Source organism: Adelges cooleyi, unplaced genomic scaffold (assembly GCF_023614345.1).
Source record: "Adelges cooleyi isolate 19-005CV unplaced genomic scaffold, UGA_ACOO_1.1 ACOO_flye_CR_arks_rails_tigmint_CR_PRNA_21, whole genome shotgun sequence".
NCBI lineage: Eukaryota > Metazoa > Arthropoda > Insecta > Hemiptera > Adelgidae > Adelges > Adelges cooleyi.
Window position 1 is genome coordinate 5,713,501 of NW_026095871.1, and position 15,880 is coordinate 5,729,380.

Genomic DNA, 15,880 nt, shown 5'->3' on the forward strand with positions numbered 1-15,880 from the left:
ACGGTAACTTCAGTTATCTCAATTTATATTATTGTTAAAATAAAATAATGCTAAATTTGAATCGTGTAATTTAAACTAAATTACACGATTTTCGTTTGACACAAGTTCTGTTTCTACGATATATATATATATATATATTAATCCTTAGAGAAAACTCTTAAGATCAAAATTAGCAGTATCGTTGTATATACAGTGTAAACAGTGGAACACCACGTTGGTTTAGGTACACTAAAAATACACAAACATCTCGATACTGACGAAAATACTTATGTGCCGAGACCTTTTCGACACGTGGCATCGCTAATAAGTGGCATAACCCCTTGTATAGTATAAATCTTCAACGGGGTATAACTGTGTGGTGGTGTGTAATGTGTGATTTTCCCTAAAAATAGGGTTTTGCACGTTTTTCGGTTGCACCTTTCATCCGCCGGAAGTATTACACAATGATTTTACGCAAGAAATTACCATGTCAGGAAAACGATAAAAATACAACAATTATTTAAATACTTACTGTAATCGACGAACTATAGCTGTAAGAGTTGTCGTATATATCATTATATTGATAACAGTAATCAGTACCATATTATACGTTCATAAAGCTACAAATTGAATTATTAATAATTAATAAAGCAAATTATACTTATAATTATTAGTAAAATCAAAACACTCTTACATTTTACTTTTTTTACGCGTGCATTATCACACTATCACACTATCACATTATCATACTATCACCTTATCACATTATCACATTATCACATTATCACATTATCACATTACCATATTATCTCACACTATCACATTATCACACTCCACCCACCGTCCTAAATTTTGAAAGGTAAATATTGTAAAATAACACAAACAGAGAGATGTTTCCTACATAAAAAAAACAACTTTTTGAAGAAAAATTGTCTTTAACGAACCGCTCTGTATTCAAACTTAAGACGTTATATGTATACCTTTTAATTACCTTTTTTTACACTGCAGCTATAATGTTATCATGTAAACGGTTTAGTTTTTGTAACACGGTGGTTTTGCCCAATAACAACGTTCCGTACAGTCCCGTTTGACACGCACAAAAGCACTGATAATATTTATTATAGAGTGCAAAGCTCAAGTGTGTATTCTCTAATCTAGCACGCAAATCTGGACTTTGGCTAAAAAGTGGGTTTTAAAGCACACCAAATCATGAACGTTTTCACACGAGTATTTTACATTTCGATAATCGTTTTCGAGTACGATTCGCCCACGCGAATAACGTTTAAAACAATATATATACACACAATGTAAGTACAATATTAACATTTTCTGTGTATGCTCTTGGTATAGCAGTTTAAATAAAAAAATTCCCAACGATAGACTTGGCAGTTTTAATTTTACTACCAAACGAGCGTTCACATATTATTTGATAACACACAAGTTAATTTCCACAGTGGTTAAGTGGCCAAGTAAGTATAAGGCAGCCGCCCGTCTGATGTAAGACATTGGTTTTCTGGGAAAACATGTTCAGCAAGTCAAAGCAAACTAACGGATTGATGAAAATTAACAATATATAAGTATGTGTAAATTTGATTTGCATGTGGTTTATATTTTAAAGAGGTGTAAATCAGAAAAATATGATACAAGTAATTGAGTAAGTATGAAAGTAGTATCGATTCGAACCGTTGTTTAATCAAGACCTGGACCTTGAGTGTAAAAATAGATTATTATAGATTAGTATACAAGAAATCAGGGCTGTTTTTTCGCCCTTGGCCCCTGGGTTTGCTCGGGAAAACTTGTGACGCCGTTTCAACCCTCGTCATGAGTATACACAGTGCTCTGTTCGGATGAACGCCCGACTAAACTGATACAAAATCCAAAGTTATGACTAATTACACTGGCATGCCAACTTATGGCACACAACACACGGCCAAAAACCGTACCGGGGTAGGTAACCAAAAAAAAAAATACCCACAACTTTTGTTTACACCTGTTATGCGATACACTATATCTCACCCTCGTCGATTAATATATATGCACATTATACGTGTCGATTCCCATGCTCTCTCAGCACTAATATATTATTATTATGTAACAAATATTATATTATCCATCCCTCTCATACAGAGTAGAGGTACATATACATGTACAATACGAGTGTGCGTTTGTCAGGACGACCGCCGCAGTGCAGAGGAAATAGTTTACCGTTGATTGATTGCACCACGACCTCTCCTCTTCTACTGCTGCACTCTGTATACACACACCCCCGTTTGCAGCAACCTCTCTATACAGGCCATATTATATATATATTTTTATTATGTAACGACATCCGACTGTGCTCTTTTTCCCACGACCTATGGCGCTACTGCGATATAATTATTAGGTATGATGATTATTTTTGTAAACGATTACAACACAACGTGTGAGTTGTCACATACAAAAAACAATAATATATTAATATCATACCACCAGGGGTATCATATTGTTATTATTATTGGTAAACCGGAACACGTCCTGCGACCTAAGTGCGGTGGTCTATGTTTGGGTGTGTGTGTGTACTTATACCTATATATAGCGAAAAGAACCGACCGATGTATCCGCAGATAACCCTTTTTGTCGCTTCCTGCGAGGCGGCAGATGACGCCGATTATATTTCCGGCGAGTATCCGATGTCCGAGCACACATATAAGTATAATAATGCTTAGGTCCGAAAACCACCCCCTGTACCGTGGCCAAAGGGGTAGAGTAGCGAGGGGAGGAAACAATACCGGACGTTAGGTTGGAATCTGCGACGACCACCACCATCACCACCGCCACCACCACTACCACTACTACTGTTGTATACTTGTGACACACCGGCGGCCTTGCTTGGACGGTTTTGGATTTCTGTTGAAATCGATCTAGCCGGTGTAAACGGCCGTATAATGGACACGGGTTTTTGATGGAAAAAAATATATATATTATATTATAGAGCATCAGCTAGGGAGAAAACCCTCTGAAATCGCACCTTCAACGTCTTCGGGAATTATTATAACGTGCAAAGACAATAGTGAGCTATTTAAATTGCAATTCAAGTATTAAGGTGCGTATCGCATTAGGGTTCTGTCTATTCGTTTAAGATGTAAAATATTTTTTAAAGGGTTTTTGTCGATTTTCAAAACGGGAAGAGGTGAATTTTTTCGACATTTTTGATCCGACAGAGTACTTCTTTGTACTGCGGTTTGGGAAATACACACTCGAAAATGACGCGTTTTACATATTTTAACAACTTTGACGTCATAACTTCCCCCTTCTCCCCTCCCCTCCCCTCCCCTCCCTCCCCCCAAAAAAGGCAAAATAGTTCTCAATTTGTTTGCTGTGTTTTTTATCTGTAAAACGTTTAATTAAAACCAGGCGAAATATCATCAATCATTTCCCTCAGTCCTCACAAACGGATTGCAACTGTTTTTATTTAACTTTTTCTAGTTTTTCCACTTGCTATCTGTAAATTGAAACAACTAATTAATCGGATAAAAATATTTGTTTGTTTTAATTTCCTGATTAATTAAATTCTAAACGGTCACAAAAGATAGAATAACAAATAATAGAATATAGGTTAAGACAGCCGTTAGGTTAGAATAACATACAGGAACAACAGATAGAACTTTTTAATATTAAAAAAAAAAAACAAATAATAGTCAATCGAATTTGCCATGTATAAATTCTTTTTCAAATCCCGTCTATGATTTTCTCAAGCTTTCTTGTTCTACATAGATAACACATAATGGTATAAGCCATTGGCCGACTGTGTTACATCTTGATCTTAGTAAATTTCTACATTTTTTTTTTGTATCAACTGCTATATAGAAAAATAAAAATATATACCTAACCGTTCTTGTATGAAATATTTTTTTTATTTTTTTCATTTTTTTGTGTGAATATAAAAAACACCATAATGTTTTATCGAGACAACTTTGACGTGTGATCGTTGCTCGTTATTGATGGAGGGTCGGACAATCGCATGATGGTAATACTATTTCCGTTTTAAACAATTTCTATCGAGTTGGTTTAACAGGTGCGCAGGATGTGTATTGGGTACACATTTTCACTTTCACATAATTTTTTAACGCTTTCCATACCGCGTGTGTTGTCCCGCGGGTTCGTGTCGGTTTTCAAAATGATATTCACCTAATAAGCTCTCACTGGTATATATTATTGCCTGATGATGATTGATTCGCATTTTAAGTAGGGCACGACAAACCCCCCTACGTATCCACTATACCGGGATACCCCCTGGGACTAACCGTATCTAAAAAAAAAAAAAAAAAAGCAAACCACTAAATGCGATTATTCCATCAGGATGTACATCTATCTAATGAAGGTTCCTGTCAAAATAGACCATAATGCTCTCCAAAAACACACAATGATGATCGACCGAAAACGGGCAGGTGTTATATTATTATATTTAATTTGTTCCAATAGACATGTTAAAAATTATGGGGACAATAAGTATTTTATATTTAGTTATTATATTTTAATTCAAACTACCATTTAAAACGATAAATAAATTATTGTATAATAACTCGGACGAATATGCAAATAATAATTAAAAACAAATTTGTATTTGAACGAATTTCAATGATACATATGAAAAACTATTTATATTTACATTTTGAATTTTAACTTCATCGTTTTTTATTCAAATAAAAAAAAACCGTACAAAAAGATAGTAAATACACACTTACCATAATTCAAAAAAATTATAACATGTACAACTTTTAATATATAAAAAGAAAAATATTCATATCACTTTTATTTCGACTATGTATTTATCTTAAAGTAGGTGGTAACTGACGCTTTAAACTGACTAAATCAAATTCAATTAAATACTTATTTCATATTATTAACACATTAGCACATTGAATTAGGACTTAGGTATTGTCGTGCGTTCTTTAGTCGTCTAGTAAAGTAAACAGACAAACTAATTATCATCAAAGTGTGCCCAACCCTTTCCCCGGGTACTTACCTATTATTATTATTATTATATTTTTTCCCCTTTAAGTCCCAAATCAGTTTTGACGTCTCAGAGTTATTTATGTGTAATTTATTTAAGTGTGTGTGTCTTCGAAGGCAATCGAAAACCGACATTATTACTATTGAAGCGACATTAATAACATAGTAGAGAATCCTGGGGCAAGTAAATAATATATACCTACTATTCCGGTCGGTCGTAGGTACTGCGACACGTTTAAAAACAACTTTAAATTTTCTAAGTAAGTATGTATGTATCGACTCAGGTTTATATTAATAAAAAAATAAAAAATATAAGTACATCGGTTATTAAATCGATAGCAGTCGCGGTTAAGGCCAATATAAATCACAAGACAGACACCGCTGACGGTCTCATAGTTTTGGCTAACAAAAAAAAAAAAAATCACCCCTCTGCCCACCACTCCACCAAGTAAAGGGTGGCTTTTACCCCTCGAAATTCACTAGTTTTTTTTACGCGGGGCGAGAAGGGGGAGGTAAGTGGCTTTTTCAGTCGTGATGTTAAACCTGACAACAGCCAATAATAAGTTACTAAGCAACTCCAATGTTTGTGTGTAATAATAATATATGTAACGTGTAAGTAAAGTAAAATAGGCTATTAGGAAAGACATAAAAAACGAATGGTGTGTATAGATTGAAAAATTAAAAAGACAAAAATTAATTACCTCAAAGGAAAATATTTGACCCGTTTGAGAATGATTTCTGACCCGGTCCAAACGTGTGCACACGGCTGAGATTCGTTCAATACTTCACCAAAAACCAAAAATTTCAATAATATTACCCCGGCGGATTAGATTTCTATCAAATAATATCTATATATTATTATACATTGTGGAAAAACATGATTCGGTTTTTGATCAGCTGAAAAATACATTAAGGAAGACCGCCCCGAGTTTATTGTACCACCGGTATAAAAGGCAACATAATAATAATAGAATTCTACAATATTATTATTATTATTATGTATGTTATATACTGTTATAACTACCGATTTATACTATTCCCTAGCGATTGCTGTGCCGAGCACAGGAAAATATTAGAGATTATAAAATAACCCTATTTTCGGGCACGCGGTAACTCAACAGAATAACATGTACCTAATACTGTATTATTCCATATAAGTCCATCTATTGGGTAATAATATTTTTGGAATCGTCCAATATCGTAAGACAAAAATGATATTCTAGATTTATATAGAGTTGAAAATATAATTTATCAAACTTCAGACAAAATATGTATAATTCAAATTCAACACGTTTTAGGTACAACAAACTTATTTGCTATCTAATTTAATTAGCCTTTTCAAACAGCAAAATATGATGACGAGGATTTTTGTTATAAATAGTTTGGGATTAAATCAAACGTCTGGTTTTCAACTTTTGTCCAGTAAAATGTTATATTAAAAAAGACTTGTACAACTATTTGTGGCGATATTTTTTTAATCATTCACCAAAAAGACTCTAAAAAAAAATTTCAGTTAGCAAATCTGGATGACACCATCATAATATTATGACGGTAACGTTTAATGAGGAACAATATTTGCCAAACATTTATGTGTGAGCTATTTTTAATATTACAACTAATTAAAGGACAAATGAAAATATTAACTGTTTTTATTTCCAAAGTTTTTTGCTAGGTATTTTTGCTGATTCGTGGCCAAAGAAGAAGTCACTTTCATTGAAAGTAGAAATCTACTTTCTCTATGGGAGGCAAAAAGGCCGGATTTTCGTTTTGTTTCGACAGTAGACAATTTTTTTTTTGAATAATTAGAAGAACTATAAAAACTGATAATGTAAACGCAATGTTATTACATGGAACGCGTTGTTAGTCTATGGTTTTAAAGTCAGTTAAGCCTTACAGTAGTAGTCAGCAACGAAACCGAGACAGTATTATTTAACGCTAATATTTAAATTTGTAAAAAATGCATTTTTTCGTTGCGCTATGATATGGCACGGCATTGATCACCCTGCATACACAGACACAAGGGTGTATAATATTATGTGTATGTGCGATTTCGCCAAAGCTACAGGGTAGGCGGCGGCGTGTTGCATGTACGAAATAAATAGCGGACAACGGGGGGCGGGGGAGTGGGGCGGCGTTCTACTGGTGGTAGTTTAAAAATGCGGCACGGGGGTGAGTTAGTATAATGTGTGCGTGTGTGTGTGTGTCGTGCCACCCCTTGCCGCCGCCGCCACGCAACAGCGGGCAACGGCAACAGGCGCCGTCGGTGGTGCGGCTCGCGGTGCGCGCGCACCCAATAATAATCACCCCCTTTGGATAGGGCTACACCCACGGAGTGTCCGCCGGGGACGGAGGGTGGCCGACGACCGCAGCGTCTGCAACGGCGGCGGTATAAGTGCTGGCCACCGAACATTTCCAAACGCACTCGCGTACCGAACACTCGGTCTGGTCGCTTCGGTGCTCCTCTTCGCGCTATCTCTCTTCTCTCTTTCTCTCTCTCTTAACTCTTTTTTCGTATATTTTTTTTCCCTCACTCTCCTCCGTTCTCTTATCTCTCTGTTCTCGGTTGTTTAAAAAAAAAATTAATTTTTTGAAAAACTTATATTTTTTTTCACCCCCATCGCCCGCGTTTTGTGTGCCGCCGCGGTTTTCTAAGACTGTTTTTTTTTTTTTTTGTCGTTCTTAAATACTCGCTGTCGGGCCCTTCCTCGTCGCCCCCTTGACGACACGCCGTGAATACTCGACACGTGAATTTTTATTTATAATTAAATAAGTTTATTTTAATCTACTCGACCGGTGCCAATCGGATGACGGTTGGCCATGCCCCGGTGCCTGATGCCGAAGAAGTGGAAGACCGCTGTGGCCAACGAGTGCTCGTGGGTGTACGACGGGCGGCCGGTGTCGCCGACGAGTAACGGCGGCGCGCAACGATGGGAACCGCCGGTGACCGTGATCTTGCAACATCACCATCAGCCGCAGCCGCAGCCGCCGACGCCGCATCACCATCAAGCGTGGGCACCGTCGAGCCCGCCGGCCGGAGCCACCGCGCCGAGTCCGCCGCCTTGTTGCACCGGCACAGCTTTCCATTACCTGACAGGTACCTTTTTTTTTCTATAGACATATTTTTTACACTAGTTAAAAAATCAAAAATCCAAAATATAACACACTGTAACAATTTTTTTTTTAAAAAACACACTACTTATAAAAAAAAATACCGCCTTAGCAGCGAGTGGTCGACGTTATTACCGCGATTTTTTTTGATTTTTTATTCCCGGCCACGTGCCACCACAATAAGCAATCGAATATTCGTATCTTTGTCATCGCTTAAAAAAAATATATAAAATATGTAAATATATCTATTTACTTAATCCTAGTCCTGACCCGTGGATGTAGGGGTCACACGCCATGGGGTCGATTGTCAATGGTCTCGTGTAAATAATTGAATAAAGCTAACAAAAAAAATGTCTTAAAATAAACCTTTAATAACAGTAATTATTACTGGTAAATACATTTTATATATTCAAATCGATCTGCGTTTTTTTTCAATCGAACAATACAGTTAATTAGTAATTATTCCGATTTGGTAATTCGTTAAAATATTTTTTCTGTACATTTTTGTCGGTTTTGAAAATTCTCATCGAGTCGCGTTCACTTGTTAAATTCACTTTGTTAAATTATTATCTTTTAAACAAGTTATAAAAAATAAAAGTCTAATCAAAATACAATTTTCTGCAACGCATTTGTAGGGAAATACTTAAAAAAACATATCACCGGACTTAACTTCGGATAAGTATCATATTATGTAAGCAACCGAAGACATGTACTTCCAATCAGACTTTTCGTTCATCGCACAATAGCTGATGTTGGCTGTGTTAGGTAAGGTTAGGGGTTTTGATGACGGTTGGAAGATTGTTTAGGTAATTTAATTACTTGTGACGGAGACCTATTTACTTGTTATTATATTCTTCTTGATATTGGCTATGGACGTTTAGGACACGGTGTATACTATTATTGTGCAACCGACTACATTGGTCTACTTGGACACGGTGTATATGTACATAACGATAACGGGGTGAAAAATGTATTTCTAGCTGTTGTCAATTGGGGTTGCCGATGACGGATGATTTATGTGTCGGTGGCACATTGAAAGCTTGCTTGTACACACAATAGATGTAGGTATTATTTTTTATTATCATTTTTTTTCTACTCCGACGACGGATAAAAAATACAAAAACCGTATTATTATTATTCAAGGATTTCTTAATGTTATTAATTTTGAATAAATAAAAAGTGAAAGAGAAAAATACCGAGAAATAAAAAAAAAACTTTTAATATCATAATATAAACATTGGCAACATCGTTAAGGAAACGGCTCGGCTCGGCGTGAATTGATTTACAATAATAATTGTTTATCATTTCCATATTTTTTTTTTTTTAAACAGGTATACCTTTTAAACCACGCATAAATATCATCCGTATTGTATACCTATATATTATATGCTATAATAAAAGTTTTTTTTATCATCGACCAACCGTGTTTAGGGTACCTCTACTGTTATTATGTTTATTTTATGCAAAAGGGGTGGGCCTGGGTTGGCGAAGGGGTTGAAAATAATGTTTGACGGTATAAATATTATACAAAATCTATGTGAAAGTGTGAAAAGCTTTCACGGATTAAATGATTGTGCGGATCATTTTAATATGTATTATTATATGATTAATACACACGGTAAAGACACGGCTGAAAAATCATAATCTCCACAATAATAAAATATGTAGAAAATATATTTTATGTACATAATATTATGTAGATATTATATTATTATATTTTTATCCTCGCCGGTTAATAATGGCTAGGTGCGCTGTTATATAACGTTGAGATTAGCCCGGTGCGAGCGTCAACCAAAGGGTAAAAAATTACTAAAAAATATTATCAAGGGATCATACACAAGTGTGGCTCTTGTTTAATTTTCCGCCAACTTCCAACTTTTTTACCATATCTCGTTTGTGTTATACAGGGTGTATCAAAACGAGACTTTCGATTTATCCCGAGCGGCTGTTTAGTGTTTTTGTCAATAAATAATTGCTAAAAAATTGACTCGAAATCAAACAAGTGGCCCCGTTTTTAGGGTAGGATTTTTCAAAAAAAAAAAAATATGAATTTTTTTCTTACTCTTAGATAATATGTACATGTATATTTGCCAAACATATATATATATAATATCTTATTAGCTAATGGATTTTCTTTCTGTGCGCCACGTTGGAACAATCGGAGCGGAAGAACCGTCTGCCCCGTCGTCTCCAGAGGAGCAGAAGAGATAACATTGATGCGATGCGCCATATATATAGATAGATATTATTATTATACAGCCAACGACGGATATGGTATAGGATTGTAGACCTAACAAGCACAATACCGTTGTGCGGCGGATTATCGTCCGGTCGTGCACGTCCGATATTCGTTCCTATGTATTCCAGTGTATTGTTTTCACAATGATTTGTATATTATACACATAGACTATTTTTTTTTATCTGCCAACAGACCGGCAAGCTTCTTACGCTCGAGGGGTAGAAACTTTGTGGTACCGCTTTAAGGCTGGAAATCTGTAGATGATAAAACCGGCCCCATAATTTGACATAAATATTTTAAATAATTATTGCTGTCTGCGTGCGACAACGGTTAGTACAAAATCGATTTGCCTAACAAAAGATTTGGAAGTCGAATATAAAAAAACGAAAATTCGCCTATTGTCGCTGAACCCCCCCCCCCTCGTCGCCGAGGGTCATCCAAAACGGTATTGTTCGATGAACTGGTTTTTTTTTTTTTAACAATTTTTTTTTTGTCACGGTCTATAATACATATATATATATAGTAGGGCTGGCGCGTGGCTTTTATGCGCTTGTTGCACACACACACACACACACACACACACTGGTCTACAAACCGGCAACAGCTGGCCGAGGGAGACCCTTAAGGGTGCATGTGTGTGTGTATAAATGAACTTTATCGCAGGGGTCGAGGACAAAATAGACATTTTTTTGAAGGGGGGTTCAAAACCGGTAGCACCTGGCACGCGACCACCGGAACAATATTGTATATTATATTATATATTTTATTATTAAACAATAAGCAGCTGGACAACCGGTTGGTGGAATCGTGTAACGGGAGATCTGTGGAGTTCCCTGTACCCCCCGCCTACCTGTACTTACCCGGCCGAGGCAGGAAGGACACGTGCGAATGGCATTATATGTATTTTGTCTGTGCAAAAAAAAAAACACACACACACTTAGACATTATTATTATTATTATCAACACCGGTTTAGAAGAGGTGGTGGTGCTCCAGTTGTTTCGGCTAGACACACGTGTGCAGCAAATCCTACCCCAAGGGCTAAGATCCAGAGTCGGGATTAATAGCTAATATAATATATATTATTATTATTTGTTGTTAAGTTTGAAGAAATCAAAATAAAAGGGTAAATTCGATGTCATTATAGTTTATATATATTATTCTGGACGCGTTCTGGCCACTTATACCACATTTTTTTTTTTTGTACAGCACCGACCATCCCCCTGTAGTTTATTGTGCAGTTTTACCCCGCACAAGGGGTGCGGTGCCTAAGGGGAGGGTAGAAGCTCTGACCGGCCCCCATTTATATAATAAACGCCGGATTATTTGGCTATGACATTTTTACCAGTTTGCCAAAGGTCATCCAAAGCAGTTTATTCGGAGAGAGAGAGAGAGAGCCGTTTGGAAAATATTATCATTATTATAACGTTATACCGGCGCACACCGTGTATTATATAAAAATAAAAAAAACGTTTTCTTCTGTATATATAGTATACACAGCCGAGGGGTATAAATAAAAAAGTAAGAAACGGGCGAAATCGTTGTCTGCGTTTGGAGCAATTTAAAAAAACCAGACACACGGACTTGGGCGGAAAACACAAGGGTGGGGGAGGGGGTGACAATCCTATATACGGGTTTTCCCCGGGCAATCTAAGAAAACAAGATTTTCTTCTCGCCGAATTTATATATAAAGTTTTTTTTTTCCTCCCTTCGCACACCTCCCTCCCCTCGACCACCGAGGGCGGTGTGTACCTTAAACAAGTCTGGGCAAAAACGACGGTTTTATAGGTAGGTACCATATGATATACATAGAATTCAACTCCACCCAGGGAGACGACCTAAGATAAAAGAATTGAAAATCTTATAGAGCCAGGGACGACCCTAACAAAGTTTAAGTTGAAAATTTTCCATTTCTCGCTATTTCTATTGTTGCGTGTTAACGCGCGGTTTTGATTGTTTCTTTTGATACAATTTAATTTCGGCGTTAAAATTGTGTAAAAAAAATATGAAACCCAAACGTGACAGGTATCTCACACGTGTTGAACACTTGCCACCTGTTAGAGGCCGCATAATATTATGTTTTGTATACAAACGGATTGTATGTTTAATTTGCCCGGCCAAAGTATCCTGACCCGCACACCGAGAACAGATTAATTACAATTTGTCAAAGTCAAAAAATGTGCCTTTTTGAAATGTTAAATGGTGTTAAATCTTTTATAATAGTTTTTACATCAAAATGTATTGCAAATCGGTGTCCACCATTTAATGCAGTCGATGGCGGCCATCTTGTCGTTTTATCAATCGGTATGATATATAATTCTTATCACTACGCGTTAGTGTTGTTTATAGATAATATAATATTTTGTAGGATAAGTCATCGGGTTACATTGAGTGTCCTATCCGATTTAATTTACACTCTGCCATACGATTTTGTTTAATATTATATTTTATTCGCTCTCCGTCCGGCGCAAATCAAACAAAGGTAAGTCGGCAAATAAGAAATACACGGCCGCCCGACCGGGCCGGCGGCCATTTTGCCGTCGCCGACCTACCTCTGGCCTTTTCGGTGGCGGCCGGCCGATGATCCATCGATGGCCGCGGCCGGGTCCACCGATGACCGGCCGTCGACGCCGTCCACCGCGACCGTGAGATAACGACCTGCCGGCAGCAGGTGCTCGCTTCTTCCACACAATCACTTGTTAATAACGAAAAATACTTGTTGTTAAATCATTATTATCATTATTTTGGTTTTTTTGATTTATTGTCGTCAAGTTGCTCAAAAAATCACAGCCTGCCGTTATGATGTCTTTGTTTTACTACAAACTGATGTACAAAACAGGTAAATCACACAATCGGCCCAGTGAGAAAATGTCACAATTCGTTTATCAGCTATTATGACTTAATATTATTATTTTTATTATTTAAACGTGTCTGAGCGGCCATCGCAGACCGAAAAAACTAATAACAAAAACTAACTGTGTGTGTATATATTTTTTTATTCGTCGTTCGCCGTGACCAGAATGATTTGTAAACAGAACAAATGAAAGAAATTCCATTAGGTCCCCGCTTTGGTATCAAATATTAATAATTGTAAAATATCATTAAATAATGGATTCGATGTTGTCTATTACTGAATACCGGACTATAGAAATGAAATCAATAATCCTGTTTACCGACATTGACAAAGTTTGACTGTGTTCATAAACTGTTCTCATTTAAACGGTTTTGCCTTTAAGTAGTACTATGGGAAAACACAGGTTTAAAAAAAAAATGTCCCCTTTGTCCTTGGACCGACCAACGGGCGCCTTCGACTCGATAAAAAAAAAATAACCGTTTTCTTTTAGATATTGTCTTCTTGCCGTCGAAAACCCATTAAAATCTTCGATTACATTTGTGCGACGTTTGTGCCGTATTGTCAATAATAATAATAATAATAAAAAATTACAACCGACCGCCAAACCCGCGCTGTTGCTTTTAGCTAGAAGTTTTCAGCTACAAGTCAAAAGCCATTTGGTCGGAAACGCGCAAACAAAACACAAACAAAAAACAATAAACATTACACTTGAGGTTTTTTTTAAGATGATTTTGGGATTTTTACGATTTTGATTGATTGACAATTAAGTTTTGTTTAATGATTTTTTATGGAAATTAGATTTGTAATGTGTTTGCAATGCGTTGAAAAGTATTAAAATTAGTGTTAAATGCGAAAAAAATCGGTTACAAATAGAAAATATTATTAGGCTTTACAACGACGCTTATTTATTTATTTTTTTTGTTTGTATTGCAGAGTATGCGGGAAGCGTTAAAGCGGAATACACGACATTGACCGACACGCAGACACCGTCTTCGGCGGCCGCCTCCCAAGACTCGTCGGCCGGTCCGTCGCCGCCGCCGCCGTCTGCAGCCTCGCTGTTGTCCGTTTTCCAGTACCAGAGGCCGCGCACCTACACCAGTACGGGTGTGGCGTTGTCGCTGCCACCGAAGAAGAAGGACATTTACCGGCCGTATTCGCTGGACGACTACAAACCCAAATGGCCCAGGCCGGAAGAGGACATAAACGCGGCCCACGCGATACTCGACCTGAGCGCGTCCACCCCGGCGGCCGCCGCCGCCCAACACCACCGCAGTATTCCGGCGGTCGCGCCGCCGCCGCCGCCACCGGCACCGTCGCAACAACAACCGAGCAACCTCAAGGTCGAACAACTGAGCGACCTGAAGGCTGAACAGCTGAGCAACCTGAAGGCTGAACAACTCGAGCAGCCGGCCCAACAACAGCAATGGACGGCCGCCGCACAACCGGCGTCCAACCGCGGGCCCACCGTAAAGACGGTGGCGTACACGTACGAGGCGTTCTTCGTTAGCGACGGCCGGTCCAAGCGCAAGTCTTCCGCGTCCGGCGACGAGTGCGCGGAGATGAAGCCCAGCGCGGCCGAGCTCAAAGCCGCCAAGTACACGTGTTCCGACTGCGGCAAGCGGTACGCCACGTCGTCCAACCTGTCCCGGCACAGGCAGACGCACCGCAGCCTGGACTCTCAGTCGGCCAAGAGGTGCAACGTGTGCGGCAAGCCGTACGTCAGCATGCCCGCGCTGGCCATGCACCAGCTGACGCACAAGCTGACGCACGCGTGCGACATTTGCGGCAAGATGTTCAGCCGGCCGTGGCTGCTGCAGGGCCACCTGCGGTCGCACACCGGCGAAAAACCGTACGGGTGCGCGCACTGCGGCAAAGCGTTCGCCGACCGGTCCAACTTGCGCGCGCACATGCAGACCCATTCGGGCGACAAGAACTACGCGTGTCCGCGGTGCTTCAAGACGTTCGCCCTCAAATCGTACCTCAACAAGCACCTGGAGTCGACGTGCCTGCCGGCGGTGTCCACGGACGCGTCGTCCACGGTCGCGCAACCACAGCCTGTGGCCGTTCAACAGCCTCACCATCTCCACCACGCCGCCGCCCCGTCCGAAATCACCAGTCTCAACCTCCTGCGCCCCACCGTATTACACACAGTTTAAATACTCAACGCAAACATATCCTCCACGTTCCTCCGCGTCTCAACACACAATTGTCAACAAAAAACAATACTTGGATTTTGGATTTGTTTTTTTTTTAATAACTATTCTGGTCGATTAAAATATAGTCAATTTTGCAACTAAGTCTTCAACGGAGGTAAAAAAAAATCTAGTTCATTAATTTTAAATTATATACCATTTTTTGTCGTTAGGTCGAATAATAATAACTTTTGATTGTACACAAAAAAAAAAACCACACACCAACCGGACGCTAGTCACGATTTCTAGTCAATTGCAGGTCAACAGAAAGAAAGAAAATGTTCCATATATATATATATATATATATGTATGATACAAATCAAAAGAAACACACACACAAGGTAGATAATAATAATATTTTTTTTAAAAAACGGTCTCAAGTTTATAATTAGTATTTTTTATTTTCACTTTCGAAGGGGTGTGCAATAAGCGTGTTTAGTTTTTTTTTTGTAATATCGTTTTGGCAACAGTCTGACGAGAAGTCGTTTTTATTTTCTTTAAATATTATTATAAAACAA

General features: G+C 38.2%; 1 protein-coding gene across 1 annotated transcript; it reads left to right on the forward strand.

Moving 5' to 3' along the window:
- Positions 1–7,400: 7,400 nt before the first annotated feature.
- LOC126834774 (transcriptional repressor scratch 1) lies at positions 7,401–15,666 on the forward strand. Its single transcript, XM_050566939.1, has 2 exons — positions 7,401–8,065; positions 14,104–15,666. Exons 1-2 carry the CDS (start codon positions 7,789–7,791, stop codon positions 15,324–15,326), a joined length of 1,500 nt encoding a protein of 499 aa, XP_050422896.1. The 5' UTR covers positions 7,401–7,788; the 3' UTR covers positions 15,327–15,666.
- The last annotated feature ends 214 nt before the right edge of the window (positions 15,667–15,880 follow it).